This window comes from Schistocerca serialis, chromosome 1 (genome assembly GCF_023864345.2).
Source record: "Schistocerca serialis cubense isolate TAMUIC-IGC-003099 chromosome 1, iqSchSeri2.2, whole genome shotgun sequence".
NCBI lineage: Eukaryota > Metazoa > Arthropoda > Insecta > Orthoptera > Acrididae > Schistocerca > Schistocerca serialis.
Window position 1 is genome coordinate 55,822,337 of NC_064638.1, and position 17,351 is coordinate 55,839,687.

The 17,351-nt window shown below is 46.1% G+C and overlaps 1 protein-coding gene across 1 annotated transcript in view; it reads right to left on the reverse strand.

The window, feature by feature from the left end:
- Positions 1–848: 848 nt before the first annotated feature.
- Positions 849–17,351, reverse strand: part of LOC126458366 (uncharacterized) — a 113,649-nt gene continuing 97,146 nt past the window's right edge. Inside the window, exon 5 of the mRNA XM_050095746.1 lies at positions 849–941. Within this exon, the coding sequence (XP_049951703.1) occupies positions 849–941 (93 nt within the window). The remainder of the gene's footprint in view (positions 942–17,351) is intronic.

The following is a 17,351-nucleotide window of genomic DNA, read 5'->3' on the forward strand; positions in this document are numbered from 1 at the left end:
AAGCTCGAGAGGGTGGCCACGTCCACTACTATCGAGAATGGCGGCCGTGACCTATACAAGGTCACGGTCGCGACACGCGAGGAGTACCGGGCGATGATGGACGCCATCTGCAAGGACGGCCTCCGTTGCTACACCCACCCCTCCGAGCCGCTCAAACTTCTGAAGGTGGTATTCCGCCACCTTCCCCTCAAGTTTGGCGCGGACTGCCTCCGTGAGGAACTGGACGATACGGGCTTCGGCGTCAGGTCCACAGCCTTCATGAAGTCCCCTCGTACCCACCACGACATGCCGCTGTACAAGGTTGTCCTAGTCGACAACCTGGAAAGTCAGAAGACTTTCCAGCTGCAGTCGGTCGGCCGCGTCAAGATTGAGGTCGATCACTCCGGGCCAAAGGCAAAAGGACTCAGTGTTTCTCCTGCCAGCGGCTGGACCACGTCTCCAGATACTGCTACAGGCCTCTCCGCTGCGCCAAGTGCACGGGGCAGCACGAGAGCAAATCTTGCGGCCTTGCCCGCGGGGACAAGCCGACTTGCTGCAACTGCGGCGGACCGCATGTTCCCTGTTATAGATGCTGTTCGGCTTTCGAGAGGGGGCGGAACTAGCAGCGAGACAAGGGTGCTCCTTCTCGTAAGGTCCACTCTTCCACCAGCTTCGCTGCCGGCACCGAGATCGGGTTACCTGCCCCCTCCAAGCGCTCTGACCAACCCGTGGGAGAGAGAGAGAAAGAGAGAGAGATAGAGAGAGAGAGAGAGAGAGAGAGAGAGAGCAGCAGACTGCGCCGTCCACGGCTTCGCCCGAGAGGGCGGCTATCCCCGCGGCCGCGCCTGACGCGCGGGTTGCCCGCCTGCTCAGGCGTAGCCGCCGCCCGGGGCGTGCCACCCTCGCCGCTGCGCAACAGACTGCCACCGACAGTCCGCCGCGGCAGCGGCAAGCAGCTCGCGCTGCACCGCAGTTGCGGCCCGAATCTGTCGCTCCACGGCAGTCGACACCTACAGAGTGGCCCCCGTCAGCCGCCCCTGTGGCGGAGGCCGCCGCAGTGGCCCCCGCCGCCTCCACTGCTTCAGAAGCAGCTGAGCTCCGATCACTTCTGCGGTCGTTCAGCCAGCTTCTGGAGCAACTCCCGGTGCTCGTCACCGCGGTCACGGCGGCCCTCCAGGTAGGCGTCGTTCCTCAACCCCATCGTGGATAATCATCATATCCGTGGCCTCACCGTCTGCACTTTTAACGCGAATAGCTTGTTCCCATAGCAAGGGGGCAATCGATATTTGCCTCGTGTGCGAGACCTTCCTCAAGGCTGGGATACACGTCAAGGTGGCCAGGTTGACCCATGGCGGAGGGACTGTCGCTTACATCGAGGCTTCCCTGAAACACCACGAAGTGCAGCTTCCGCCCCTCGCCGCTGTGGAAGCCACTGCGGTGGCTGTTACCACTACGGCAGGGGTCATCACCTTCGTTGCGGCCTACAGGCCGCCGAGGGGACTGCTCCAGGAGGCTGACTTCGATGCTCTATTGGCGTTGCGAGGGGAAGATTTTAATTCCGGGTGACCTTAACGCCAAACACACGCAATGGAACTCCCGCATTACCAACGCCAGTGGCCGACGCCTCCTTCGCGCCACACAACGGCATGGCGCGATAGTACTGGGGCCTTACGACCACACCGTATTCCCTCATCTCGGCGAGGCTGACGTGAGTTTCTACATGTCACCACTCCTGGCTCTATTGTGGTTCAACATAACGTCTACCCGGGTTCCCGGGTTCGATTCCCGGCGGGGTCAGGGATTTTCTCTGCCTCGTGATGGCTGGGTGTTGCGTGATGTCCTTAGGTTACTTAGGTTTAAGTAGTTCTAAGTTCTAGGGGACTGATGACCATAGATGTTAAGTCCTATAGTGCTCAGAGCTATTTGAACCATTTTGAACCTAACGTCTACTTGGTAGAGAAGGAATATCATGTTTTATGTGAATTTCAGACCACAATGCCATTATACCTTCACCACTTAGCGTAGCCTGTCCAAAATCATCGGCGGAACTTGGCATCAATCCCAGACCATAAGTTTATCAACCTATCATCAATCCAACAGACCACGAAATCCTCTTCTCGGTGACTCATTTTTCTATCGTAACGCCGTTGCGCCACACTGGATTAGAATTCTGACACACAGGCTTCCTGTAGTGGTTTGCAGCATGTTCAGTACATTCATTTACTTCGTTGACCAAATCGCCATGAACCAGCTGCCACGGCTACCCAGTGCATACATTCTACTCTATCTTGTGATCGCCGAAATAAAATCATGTAACTGCCACCTACACAGAACTGCCAACACTGTAGAATGCAGGAATTTAAATGGGAAGTGTTCCTTTCCACTCGAGCTACTCTATTACGCTATTTGTTTGTCGATAACGTCGTGCAGTGCAAGAGAAAAGGTGTAACTGTCTGTCTCTCAGAAGTCTAGATCCGTCCATATGCATTATCTCAGAGCACTGAGGACTGCAGAAGTTCTGGAGGAATTGTTGTTGACTTCGGGAGCTGCTGTAGCTATGTGTCAGCTGGTAGCGTCATGGTAAGTGTCGCGAGTTCAAATATATTCACTGCCGCATTTCTTAAAACGCAATTCTGATGTCTGCTGAAATGATCAATCTAATGGAACTTTGAACATAATTCCCTTCACTTCTAAACCGAAAATAACCGCATGTGGATAAAGGGCTAACTTCTGCGACATTTTGTTCTTTTCAGGTTTAATAGACGGCCAGGCAGCAGATGCAACTCCAAACTTTTGTATTAAGTGTGGGGCGAGCGCAACGTGCCAAAATACGTCAGAAAAGTATTTCCTGCATTAGCTGTCGTGTGGTAGTAGCATTTTATTGTTCTTCAAACCTTGTTTGACAACCTTAACTCAGAACAAGTTTTCTACATGCATGAAATCAATAAACTGCGTGTGTATTGTCAGACAGTTATAGATAACATCAGAGAATTCGCATATATCGTTGATGATTAATTTGTCTCTCATGTTTACTATTGTTTTAACAACACTAAAAGAAACCTTACCAAAACTGCGCACGGTGGCATTTCATAAACAAAGTTATGTAATCCTGGAAACCAAAAATTTGCTTCTCAGTAGCGGAATGAGGCGTTACCTGTTGTGCAGCATTGTACGTTTTTCACCATTGCACTATGAGCCGAAAGTATTTTCATAAGATTTCCTTATCGATGTTTGAGCTGGCTGCTAGTAGATCTTTCACAGGAGGGATAAAAACTTCACAGTCAGTGTGACTAGAACTGGGAAGCATAACAGATGGTTTTCCACAAGTCAGTACATTAGCACAGAGCTAGCGAAGAAATATGTTCCTTCACTTCCTCTTACGAGGCCAATAGTGGCTAGAACTCGCAAACTTCAATTTAAAGGACGAGATTAGTGGCGATTTCAGAGTACTATGACTTTTGTGGACTGAAAACCGTAAATTTATAATGTTTTGTTACACTTCAAGCAATAATAACTCAGTTTATTCAATGGAAATGACTGGAAAATTCAAGTGAACTTTCAGGCTTAATTCCGTGCACACCAGGAAGTAACTCGTCGATCACAGAATTGCCAAACATACCTAGCCTTGTTGACAAATCTCAGTTATGATACCAACAGGAAGAGGACGAACAGATGTGTGCCTACAACGGGCTGGGAAGTGACCATAGCTGGCGTCTCAAAGATGCGGCTGCCACGGTCTGGAATACGTAATGCATCTCATTCGCATATCTGTAACTAGTTTCAGGGACTGGAGTAGAGTTACTAATAATTTTGTAGAATTTTAGTACATGTTTTTTGCTCGCGTATCATGTCATTTCTGGAAACCCAGAATCTACTATGTAGGAATCAATATGGATTCCGGAAACAGCGATCGTGTGAGACCCAACTCGCTTTATTTGTTCATGAGACCCAGAAAATATTAGATACAGGCTCCCAGGTAGATGCTATTTTTCTTGACTTCCGGAAGGCGTTCGATACAGTTCCGCACTGTCGCCTGATAAACAAAGTAAGAGCCTACGGAATATCAGACCAGCTGTGTGGCTGGATTGAAGAGTTTTTAGCAAACAGAACACAGCATGTTGTTATCAATGGAGAGACGTCTACAGACGTTAAAGTAACCTCTGGCGTGCCACAGGGGAGTGTTATGGGACCATTGCTTTTCACAATATATATAAATGACTTAGTAGATAGTGTCGGAAGTTCCATGCGGCTTTTCGCGGATGATGCTGTAGTATACAGAGAAGTTGCTGCATTAGAAAATTGTAGCGAAATACAGGAAGATCTGCAGCGGATAGGCACTTGGTGCAGGGAGTGGCAACTGACCCTTAACATAGACAAATGTAATGTATTGCGAATACATAGAAAGAAGGATCCTTTATTGTATGATTATATGATAGCGGAACAAACACTGGTAGCAGTTACTTCTGTAAAATATCTGGGAGTATGCGTACGGAACGATTTGAAGTGGAATGATCATATAAAATTAATTGTTGGTAAGGCGGGTACCAGGTTGAGATTCATTGGGAGAGTGCTTAGAAAATGTAGTCCATCAACAAAAGAGGTGGCTTACAAAACACTCGTTCGACCTGTACTTGAGTATTGCTCATCAGTGTGGGATCCGTACCAGGTCGGGTTGACGGAGGAGATAGAGAAGATCCAAAGAAGAGCGGCGCGTTTCGTCACTGGGTTATTTGGTAACCGTGATAGCGTTACGGAGATGTTTAATAAACTCAAGTGGCAGACTCTGCAAGAGAGGCGCTCTGCATCGCGGTGTAGCTTGCTCGCCAGGTTTCGAGAGGGTGCGTTTCTGGATGAGGTATCGAATATATTGCTTCCCCCTACTTATACTTCCCGAGGAGATCACGAATGTAAAATTAGAGAGATTAGAGCGCGCACGGAGGCTTTCAGACAGTCGTTCTTCCCGCGAACCATACGCGACTGGAACAGGAAAGGGAGGTAATGACAGTGGCACGTAAACTGCCCTCCGCCACACACCGTTGGGTGGCTTGCGGAGTATCAATGTAGATGTAGATGTAGATAATACTCAGAACTGACTGCAAACTAAGCATCATAATCAGTAACTCTCATAATTGTTTTTATATCCCTTTCATAGGTGTACTCAAAACTAAGAAATTCATTCATGGTCATTTTGTGCCTGGCTGATAGTCGAGCACAACAAACATATAAAATTTAAAAAATAATGTGTGTGTGTGTGTGTGTGTGTGACAAGAGAGAGAGAGAGAGACATAGATATAAAAAAGAATGAGAGAGAGAGAGTAAAAAGTAGTTGTAAACAAAATTGAACATGGTATGTAAAGAAACCTTTCATTATAATGACACGTTCCACATCATTACGAAATGTCATATTCATGATCCATGGTACAAGTATTAATCTAATCAGATCCAATCTAATTTAATCATATCATATTGCTGACTAGCCATGAAGAGTCAGGAATTACCGAAATTTTCGCCAATATCTGTAATCAAATCTAAGCTCGAAATTAAAAAACGACAGTTTTTGTAATAAACCGGGACTCCACGCAAGATGTCTAATATACTTCCATTCAGAAGTAACAAAGTGTGCATGTTTTTTAAGATGAAGTGCATGATGAGAAGTTCTGTGATGGAGATACGAATCCAGCTCATAATCGGATTGTTAATTAAGTAAAATGAAATGTTACGTATCGGTATTTTTTACAAGCTGCTAGGTGTTTGAATCTAAAATAAGGATACAAATTTTTGTGCCTGAGCGACAATCGAACCGCACACCTACCATCCTTCTTTATCATCCACGAATATAGCTTAAGTATTAATTGCTTAGGCATCAACAGTAAGATGTGTCCGTGTTTGACGAGAAATAACGACGCCTATTGCGATTGTTGACAACACATGAACAGACATTGAAAATGCACATTAATTTTCGCTAGCATGCTGGTTTCCACGTGAAAAAGAAATTATGAATTTTTTGTACTGTATCAGGATTCGGACCCACATACTTACCTTTGGAGGAGACCTAGAGAAGACTGCAGTTTTGGGAAAAGGAACGAAATTATTCAACTATACTGTTCCGAGATATTCAGATCCTCAGAAGAGGAGATACGAATTCGAATCACAGAACAGCACCAAATTTTTCAACGTCTCTAGTTCAATCAAGTACAAATAAAATAAGAGCCCTGTTCCTTTAAATGGCTATCGGTTCATGAAACAAAATAAAATTTTCTATGTAAGTAAGTTTAGTGGCGACAGTATTTCTGTTTATCATGACATACACCTATGTCATTTCCCAACGTAAACAGCATCTGCCCAGTTGGTAATGATGGAACGTGATGTTTTATGCGGATTCTGGATTATATCGTCTTTCTCTTGAGGTTACCATAGGTAAAGTAAATCTGTTTGTGCGTCTCAAAAGTAAAGGCCTGAACCCACGCGTTGCACCTGTCATAGTTCGTTCCACCAGGCCATTGTGGCCACATTTCCCAGCCCAAGGAGTGTGCTGTAAAGGAATATGTGCTTAGCTTACAAAATTAGTCACGGTGGAAAAAATGCGAGTCTATTAAATGGTTAGGTAGAAGCAAGCTTCTGACGCGGATATTATGCTAGTCTCATGTCAGTAGGATGTAAAGACTCTTCTATGTATCATAGCCTCGATGTGAAGCCAATTTGAAATTTTCATTAATTCAGCAAGTTTCTTACTTCGAGAAAATCAACTGTGATGTGTGGAATTACAGGAAAATTCGATTATTACCGTCATAATTACTATCATTTTCTTCATACCGCTGATGGAACACATTTGCTTGAAGATCATTTAATGCCGTTTGGTGATTATAGAAGCAGTTGCCCAAGAACAGGTTCTTTCCCTGTCTACGGAATCCTTTTCACGTTAATATCAAACATCAGCAATTACTAGTAGATTACATTAAAACTAAAGTAACTGATGAAGACGCTACTTGATAACATAAACGCGCTGTCTTTCTTCATTTACTTGCGCCTAGAAATGGCTGTCGAATACTGCCAAACAAAAAGCCAAGGGAACTTACTGCCTTCCGATATACGTCGCTGTCAGTTTTTCCATATGATTTGGTAGACGTGACCTGTTTCAAGTTGTGTATGACAGATAATGTTTTAGAAAATCAATTGTTTTCCTTTGCAATAAACAGAAAGATTTACATAAGCTATGCAAGTTCAAACTTTTCGCAATATTAGTTCAAATTTAATATTCGCTTCTATAATGTAGGAAAGTTTTTCACAGTTGCAAAACCCGCATCTGACTCATTGACCTTACACTTAGTCGCTGACCATAAATTCTAGTTCAGAGTGACGTCACTTTAAGTAACATAATGTAGCGACTACTGTTTGCCATTGCTCTTTCTCACCGGAAAATAGGCAGTTCACTCCTTGGGTTCCATAAGTACACTGTAACAGTAATTTCTGGGTGTATGCAATGCATACGGATTGTAGACTTTAGTGGTGCTCTGTCTTCTACTTGTGTATACAATATGCCTGACGTAAACGTGCCATTTCTCATTACAGGCCCTGGGCAGCGCAACATCATACTGACAACAGTAATGTGCTTATACTGACAACCTCACTGTTCGTTTTACCTGATTTTGTAATCATTTAAATAAAACAACAATACCTTCCAGTGGGAGACGTTTCGTCCCCCTTTTCCTTCTGTGTAATTTGTCAGTGAGCTTTTTGCCTTCCAACCAGCGAAATGCGGCAGAGGACGCCCGGTAGACGATTCACAAACCATGATTTAGCTCCGTTAAGACGATTTGTTTAAACATTGTCGTAGCTGAAGGAATTAAATTTCTTCTTAAATCGCCTTATGCAGCAACGTTCACAGACATCTCAAATAGGAAAAGCTCTTTATCCCAGTACGAAGGTTGTAAAACAAACTTCTCACAGTTTGTGTCAGGTTGATCTTTTCGTCTGATAGCACTGCTTTAGTATTTTGTCTAAGAGGTATGCAAGTAGTGTTCCTGTAGCCGTAGGTATCATTGGTTGAAAACGAGTTTAAGACCAGTGGGTACAGTACTGCTAAATATTCAAAATGGTTATCAACCTAACAGAATTTTTTCTGTAAATTAGCAGCTCCATTAAATAAATCAGAAAAAGAGCTTGCACATGCTGACCCCTACAACAGTTATAACTGTGACACGAGACACGGGCGGTACCATGGAGCTACGGACACACAACTGCCAACACCCTTCACTCATCATGGTATTGGTCGCTCAGCCTCATAACGCATCGTGAAAGATAATAAAATTTGTCACTTACGTAAAGAATAGAATTTATTCAGCCAAAAAAATTGAATTTTCATTCTCAGCGTCTTAGTTTACGTGAGGATTATATAGCACGAATCATTCAAATGGAAAGGGATTATCAAGTGAATTTAGCAAGTCAGTTCAGTACCATACACGGAAGTGATTGCACTGTCACAGTGTTTCCAAATGTTTGTGACGATGTTGCCAATTCTCTGCTGTGGTAGGACCAGCACATAGAGGCATTCGACTGAAACATAGCCATGACCAAGAATCGTAACTGGGTTCGACAGCATCGTCGTCTACCACCTTGACAAGTCGAACGGTGATAGTGCTCGGCCGGTTACTTACGTTTACTGGTATCAAAATTACTACACGAAAACACAAAAATGTTAATATCCCAGAGATTATTAACTTTGGAACCCATAGTAAAGTATAGCAGTCATCAGTCGGAAGATTGGTTTGGACGCCACGGTGCTTTCTTGTTGGAGGTGGTATGCCGTTGTTATCCTCCGACCTTTGAGTTGACTTACCTTACTAGTTAATAGTGGAACCTACAGTTTAACGAGGCTTTCGGACCACAGTGCAACTCGGCATTTTCCACATCAACAAACACTGCACGAGGTGAAATAAGTGTACAGTGGCACATGAAAATCGTGGTACTGATCAAGGTTCACCCGAGACCATTGTAGTCTTAGTCTTGCTCTTTACCACTTCGCCACCATGTAACGGCTGGAAGCTCTAACGTACTAATGAAATGTTTTATTTGTAGACGCTCTTTCGGTGTACAGCAATCAAAATACGATTGTCCGTCCTCAACTTTGTCCTCGATTTTTTCAGATGCTAGGGAGTGTATAGCACAAAGCTAGAACATCCATGCAATATTTGACAAAAATCGGTAGCGCACTTGTCAGACCCTCTCCTTGTGAAACTTATTTGCAAATCGGATATTTGTGGAGACTGTTTCCCCCTGATCTCCACAACGAGCGTTCTAAGTGACATACAGCAATGTATGCAATACCTCGAATGCACTGAACGCCACAGTTTACTTTAGTCTTCCGTACTAAAACATCTTCGTTCCTTCGAAATAATAGTTACGACTAAAACATATTTCTGTTTACCTGAATTTTGTTGGACAGGTATGAATTGTCATCTAACACAGCTCATAAAAATTTGAGACTAGTGATTTTGGCTGATATACCCATAAACCCAACACACCTATCAGTTGTAACTGGATCGTCTGCAATAGCATTGATTTAATGATATTGCTATAAACGTTCCAGTGAAATCGTGAATATAATCCGCGTGTCACAGTATTGAAAGCATGAAATCGGGAACAAATTTGACGTCGGCGCTCGTGCGAGTGCTCTGCGTCCTGTGTGCCACTTCGTTTCCTGTTGCCTTGTGAGTCGGTTCTTACTTCTGTCAGGGCGACATGTCACAGCTCAGTGAGTTTGATAAAGGTCGTATCGTTGCGCTTTATGAAGACGGGTACTGTATCAGTGCCATTTCCCGTGTTCTGGGATACAGTAAATCCACTATTCATCTCTGGGTGAAGAGGATGGAACATGAAGGCCACGTAAACCTTCGTCGTCACTCTGGACGCCCACGGAGCACCACAGAGAATGAAGACAGGAGTATACTCCGCTGCAGTGTTGAGGACCCTTTCAGGAGTGGCAGAGAAATTAAAAACATCCTACAGCTAACAGTGAGCAGGTCGACGATACGTCATCGGCTCAACGAGGATGGATGATATGAACGGAAAACGGCGGTTAAGGAAATGCTGAAAGAGCAACATAGGGCTGCCAGGTTAAATTTCACGCTGGCCTGTAGAAGGAAGCCGCTTTCGTACTGGGACAGAGTTATGTTTACCGACGAGAAGGTATTTTCAACTGCTCCAAATAGCTCTGTCCATGTGTATCGACCAAGTTTAACGAGATACGACCGTAAATATGTCCAACAGAGGCAAAGGCGTGACCGGACGTCTGTCACACTTTGGGGCTGGATATCAGCAAATGGTTGCGGCGTGCTGTGGGAACTTGAGCGTCCGCTTTGTAGTGCTTATTAGTGCGAAATACTGGAAGAAATCATACTTCCTTTTGTTCGCCAGCGATTTCCTGGAGGTAGAATCATTTTCCAACATGACCATTCCCCAATTCATACAGCCAATCGAGTAAGACACTGGTTTCAGATGAAAGGAGACGTTGAGCTGTTAGACTGGCCTCCAAAAGCTGCTGACCTCAATCCCTTAGAGCACGTGTGGGCAGAGATGGAAAAAATTATTAGGAGGAAAAGACCTGCATCAACATCCAAGGCAGCGTTGTCGGAAGCAGTTCACGCTGCGTGGGAAGAGATGTAACAGAGTGACAGATGCATCAGAAAAGCTTGTTGCCTCTGTTCCCTGGCGATTAAATGCATTTGTAGAAGAGGACGGGTCTGGACGCGGTACTGACCCTACTGTGTTAACAGGAAGAAGACTTTGTTTAAAGCACATATTGTTTAATTTCAGCTCAACTTCTCTTCAGTGATTAAGATGCTGTGAACAAAAGGAAAACGTATCCTATTTTAATTTTCTTAGTAAAACCTTAATGTAAAATAAATCGCAAATATTTGCATAACAAGACGCAGGTGTTTATTTCGATGAAGAGTACGTTTTTTCTCATAAGACGCATATTGGCAATGAAGATTAAGGCATCAAAGAGAGACCGTTTATGTTGTTTAATTTTTCTCCATTTCTGTTTATGCCAACTTGGAGGTACTACATTCAATTCAGTTCTATTTACTTTGGTGCAGGGACACGCAAGTGCCAAGGCACAAACGAGAGATTCTTAATGTTAAGGCCGAGCAAAACCCACAGTGGTGGCTACGTGGTGGCAAAGTGGTAAAGAGCAGTCAGCGGTGGGGCAAGGTCGTCGTGCCTGTGTCCCCCTGTGTTTACTTGTTTACCTTCCGGTGCGGCGAGTGTCACGCGTCCGTGTCTCGGTAATGCCACGGCGCACTCGTACCGCAAGTCCACAATTAAGATCACATTTCAAGCCGACTACGCAGGACCTCGAGCACTTGACATTGAATGTTTCATCCGGGAAGAACTTCAATTGCACCTCAAGACATCATTGGGATCCACTTTTCCATAACACAAAGTGATCAATGAAAAGGCGTGCACTGATGTTGTGCGCCGACACACTCATGGCCACATAGGAACTGTCACGATCGACCACGCTGGATTAGGCCTTCGCACTCTGAGGATCTTCGAGCTGCCATTCGAAGTCCCACCAGATGTTGTGATGACAACTCTAAAACTGTACGGCAATGTGCTAAGCCACCTGGCTGAAAAATGGCATACGTTTGAGACATACCTCGTCTTAAACGGAGTGCGACAAATTAAGATTGAACTGACGAACAACGGACAACCGGGCTTGCGCCGGCTGTGGCCAGGAAGGACATGTCCGATCGGTCTGCATTCAACGCCGACTGACCCAGACACCGGTTGGTGAAGTTCCATCCCCGGCGACGCCTACTTCACTCCCCATCACGTATGCAGCGGCTGCAACCGCAACAGCTGTTCCTGCCCAGGATCGTAACACCGTATTGCAGTCAGTGGTCGATGACAGTGTGGCGGACAACATATCCCCCTCTACGACGTCATCGGCAGACCTGCCTCAAGACGGTGATCAATTGTGCCACCGAGACGAGCCTAAAGAGAAGGTGGAAGCAGAAACGGAAATTGACCCGACCCCTGCCTTCCTTCCAAAGGAGACCGCATCAGATGATTGTCACCCGCACTCTGACACAGAACAACATGTCCGAAAACAACGGACCCCTCGAAAACGCAAGAAACGGCGCCATACGCCATCCGATGATTGCCTGCTTCGGATGTGTGACCCGGACGAATATCCGGCGTCGGGCGACACTCAGGACTCTACCACCACAGCTCACCCTTCTCGTCACGATTCTACGGCGAATACAGTTCCTGAGCCTCGGTCTGACAACACCACTTCTGCTACTGAACATGCGCATGAGCGCTCTACTGACAGCACTAGTCAACAGTTACCAATTTCTGCATCTGATTCTTGGGCAGATGACGTCGAGGATGAGCCACAGCACCAGGAGGATTCCGAGGGCAGAGATGCTCCCTCGGCTGTACCCAGCACCGACCAACCACAGTGACTACGGCTGTATCGTCAGCCTCTGTGGGCCGCCCACACCTGGCCTCCTAAATAACCCAGTTGCCGACCTGGCTGACCAGACATATCGTCTAGCAACGATTAACATCAACAACATACGTGCCCGACATAAACTAGCGATGCTACAGGTTCTGCTCAACGCAGCAGACATCGACATTGCGCTCCTTCAAGAGGTGTATAGGTGTATGTCGCAGACTTCAAGGAACCCTATGGCTACAAGACTTGGGTCTCACATGCGTCGGACAATGGCAGTGGTGTGGCGATCCTCCTCCGCGAAGCTGTATCCGCAGAAGATGTCGAGTATCTCCCTGACGCCAGGGGCATGGCTCTTACTATCCAACGAGTCAAACTTATTAACATCTACGCACCGTCTGGATCTGGTCGGCGTCGCGAACGATCCACCTTTCTCGCTCATACAATCACGCCCCTCTTCATGGGCCGTCAGGACGCCTTGATATTCGGATAGACTTCAGCTGTAGCCAAGCACCTACGGATCAGTTACCACATCATTCTCCCTGCAAATAACTTGCGACAATTATAAATAATCTTCAATTGGTGGACTCGTGGGAACATGTTGGTGGCGATCGGTCTGGATTTACTCACTACACCAGCCATTCCTCCAGCCGTATCGACCGAATTTACATCTCGCGCTCCATAGCTGTGTGGGCGAGAGCTGCCGAAGTTTGGCCCACAGCGTTTTCTGACCACGAGGCCTACATCTGCGCCATTACCCTCGGCCGTCAGAAGGTATGGCACAGTTGTGGGCCTTGGAAGTTGAACGTCACTCACCTAGCCTCTAAGGAATGCCGCCGCCTTATAGAGAACATGTGAGATTCCCGTAGCCGCCGGCGTGGAACCTACCGGTCTACACTGTCGTGGTGGTTACTCTGCACCAAACCGGCCCTCCGGAAGATCTTGATAGGCTACAGCCGAGATGTTGCAGCATGGAAGAGACATACAATGGACTTTTACTACAGCATCTTAATGTAGTGTACAACATTGCCGTACTCACGTGCATGGCAGGTGACAGTGGACCGTGCCAAAGCACAGATCATCAGATTAACACGTTGCCACCTTGAGGGTGCGAACGTCAGTGCGTGCACTCAAGACAGAGTGGGCCAGGAGGAACAGTCCACGTGTCACGACATTGCAGAACGACGGCGCCGACGCAGGACCCTGATCCAAGCTATCACGACGGAAGACGGACGACGCCTTGATACCCAGCGCGATATAGGAAACGCCCTTCATGCTCGCTACACTAGGCTGCACTCGGAACATCGACATCCCCCAGAGGTGATCGCCGAATTTTCTGAACTCACTTATGCCACGATCTCTCCGACAGCAGCAGCGGATTTGACTGCAGATGTAACGGAGGAGGAAATCATTCAAGCAATACAGGTCTCCGGGACCTGGAATTATACCGGACATATCAACAATGGCTGGCACCAGCATGGACTGATATTTGCCGCGATCTTCCGTCTCCCATGACGCAGATCCCTGGGGCTTTCCTAGAAGGACTGATTGTGCCCATACACAAACCACGAGGCGGATCCAGGATCAGTGATTATCGCCCCTTGGCTTTACTCAACAGTGATTTGAAGATTTTCATCCGGCTTCTGGCGGCACGCCTAAAGCGATTGATACAATGTATTGCGTCGCAGGACCATAATATTCGCACTGCACTGTGCCGATATCGAGATATCATCGCGCTAGCCAAAGCTCGCCAACTGGCAGGAGTTTTGGCCTCACTCGATTATAGCCAGGCCTTTGACAGAGTCGACCACACATTTTTGATGGAGGTACTGCGACACATTGGGTATCCGGACATCACAGTTAAGGTACTGATGCATCTCCTACGCGGCGCGACCTCCAAGGTGTTATATAATGGCCGTCTCAAGCCGCCGATACAGATCTAGCGATCGGTGCGACAAGGCTGCCCTCTTTCGGCGATATTGTACACCCTCGTCTTGGAACCACTCCTCTGAGGCCTCCGGCAACGCGTGACTGGGATGTACCTTGGTGGACACACTTTTTGCTGCACTGCCTATGGGGATGATATGGTACTCCTTCTTCGCAGTAATAACGATGTTTGTGCAGTACTGGCGTGGGTGGAGACCTACGGCGCGGCATAGGGGAGCAATCTCAATCTCCACAAATCGCACGCCCTGTCTATTTTCTACCCGACGCTACGAATTAGTGACACAATCCGCTGTATTGGCATTGAATTCACATCTGACATGAAGCGTTAAACAGCCCTTAACTACAGGCGTTTATTGAATCAGATGAGAGCTGGAATAAGTGACCACCGTCTGAGACATCTAGACCTCCTGCAACGGACACGACATGCTAACGTCTATTTGGCGTCAAGTATCCCCCATTTTGCACAGATACTCCCGATACCACCTACTCTGGCTCACCGCATGTTGGCGGTTTTCGGATCCTTTGTTATTACGGGCATGTTATTTAACATTCGTTACAAGTCCCTAACCTTCCCGAGGAGCAGAGGGGGTTTAGGCCTTTGTCATGTTCAGAACACAGCGAAGGCCTTTGTCATGTTCAGAACACAGCAGGTGTCACCTGCAACTGTGGCGACGAAGTCCGACGTGCCTCACAAGTCTCTTACTGGAGACCTTACGACCAATCTCACTCGCACCGCCTGTGCTGGCATCGGACATCCTAGCACCTTTCTTCTACATTAGCCAATTCTTCCTTGACATAAACTACATCCGCACCGCACTACTACCCACACGCTTGATGATGACGAGGGCGATATATGCTTCCATGCAAATGAACAGGACGCCGAATGTGATTGACTGTGCCACTGTGTGGCACGCAGTGAATGCCACCACCCTTGATACCGACATGCAGTCTGCATGGTACGTAACTGTTAATGGGAAACAGTTGTGCCAGACCCGCCTACATCACATCCACCTCGCCGATTCACCCTTGTGCGCCACATGCCAAGTGATTGACCCGTATGAACATCGTTTCGAATGCGGGTCGGCGAAGGACGTTTAATATTTGGTGCGTCAGATGTTGGCTTTTCTCACACGCAATACTCCCGACAGGATAACTGCCCGGTCACTTCTTTTGCCCGATGAGATGTATTTCCATAGAGCAAAAACGAACTCTATGACGTGGGTTAGCGGCCACGCTGTTCACTACATGTTCGGTAATGGCGAAAGGACAGTACCCGATTTTTGGTATTACCTCAACGAACGACATTTTGCGAACGTCAAAAACCCTAAATATAGGCAATATTTTTCTAATTTTCTTTGGAGCGCATTCCATAATCCGCCTCACAGCTGGATTATTGATGAAATGAGAACCATAGTACTTCTTCCCAGTTCCTTTTTTATGAGATTGAACAAACAACGGAAACAACACCGCAACGAGACGACAGTCATCGAAAAATTCGCAGTGGGCTAAAGTACGGAGCATCCTTTATCGTAACGGGACGACTTCCTATTATTCTGTTTATGTAGCCGAAGAGGAGCGGCTTTCCTTTTATCCATTTGTATAAAAATAAAGTAAAATGAAAATAAAACAAAGCAGAAAAACAAACCTTCCAAAATCCTTTTTCATTTTTTTTAAAAATAAATAGATAAATAAGGTAGGCATTGAAAAAAAAATTTTAAAAAGAAAAAAACTAAAAAAAGTGGTAAAGAGCAAGACTAGGAATACGAAGTTCTCAGGTTCGATGCCTGGTCAACACCACAATTTTTATGTGCCATTTTACACATTCCTCCCCTCGGGCAGTGTTTGAATATGTGAAAAATTCCGAGCTGCACTGTGGTCTGAAAGGCTCGTTAAACAGTAGGTTTCCCTATTAACTGGCTAGGTAAGACCACTCAAACGTCGGAGGAAAGCAATGGCATATGGCCTCCAACAAGATCGTGCCTATTAAAGCACTGTGGCGTCCAAACCAATCTTCCGACTGATGACTGCTTTACTTTACTATGAGTTCCAAATTTAATAATCTCTGGGTTATTAACATTTCTGTGTTTTCACGCTGAAGGTTTGATACCAGTAAACGTAAGTAACTGTCCGAGCACTGTCACCGTTCGATTTGTCAAGGTGGTAGACGACGATGCTGTCGACCCTAGTTGCAATCTTGGTCATGGCCATGTTTCAGTCGAATGCCTCTATGTGCTGGTCCTAGCGCAGCTGAGAATTGGCAACATCGTCACAAACATTTGGCAACACTGTGACAGTGCAATCTCTTCCGTGTATGGTACTGAACTGACTTGCTAAATTCACTTGATATTCCCTTTCCATTTGAATGATTCGTGTTATATAATCCTCACGTAAACTAAGACGCTGAGAATGAAAATTCAATTTTTTGGCTAAAGAAATGGTATTCTTTACGTAGGTGACAAATTTTATTATCTTTCACGATGCGTTATGAGGCTGAGCGACCAATATCATTACGAGAGTGGCATGCTGGCAGCAGTGTGTCCGTAGCCGCATGGTACCGCCCGTTTCTCGTGTCACATCAGTTCAATTACTCGTCAGTTCTAACCGTGGTGGGGCCAGCATGTGCGAACTTCCTTTTCTGATTTATTTAATGGAGCTGCGAATTCCCAGAAAAAATTCCTTAACGAAATCGAAAGAAAACCCTCACACATCAAGTCCTCTTATCAGCTCGACCCAGTAAGTTGTGTTAATGGTCATAGATCTCTGCTTTATGACTGCCAAGCCGCTTCACAATACAAGCGTCTCTGAAGAAATTCGAATCGACCATCAACGGTACGAATTACATTGTTGTTCTTCACTTAGGACTCACATGCCAGGATGATAAGTATGAAGGAAATGAACCTCTTGATTACTACAGGGCCTGTATACTAAATTTCCACAGAAGCAATTAGGAACTCTCTGCAGACAT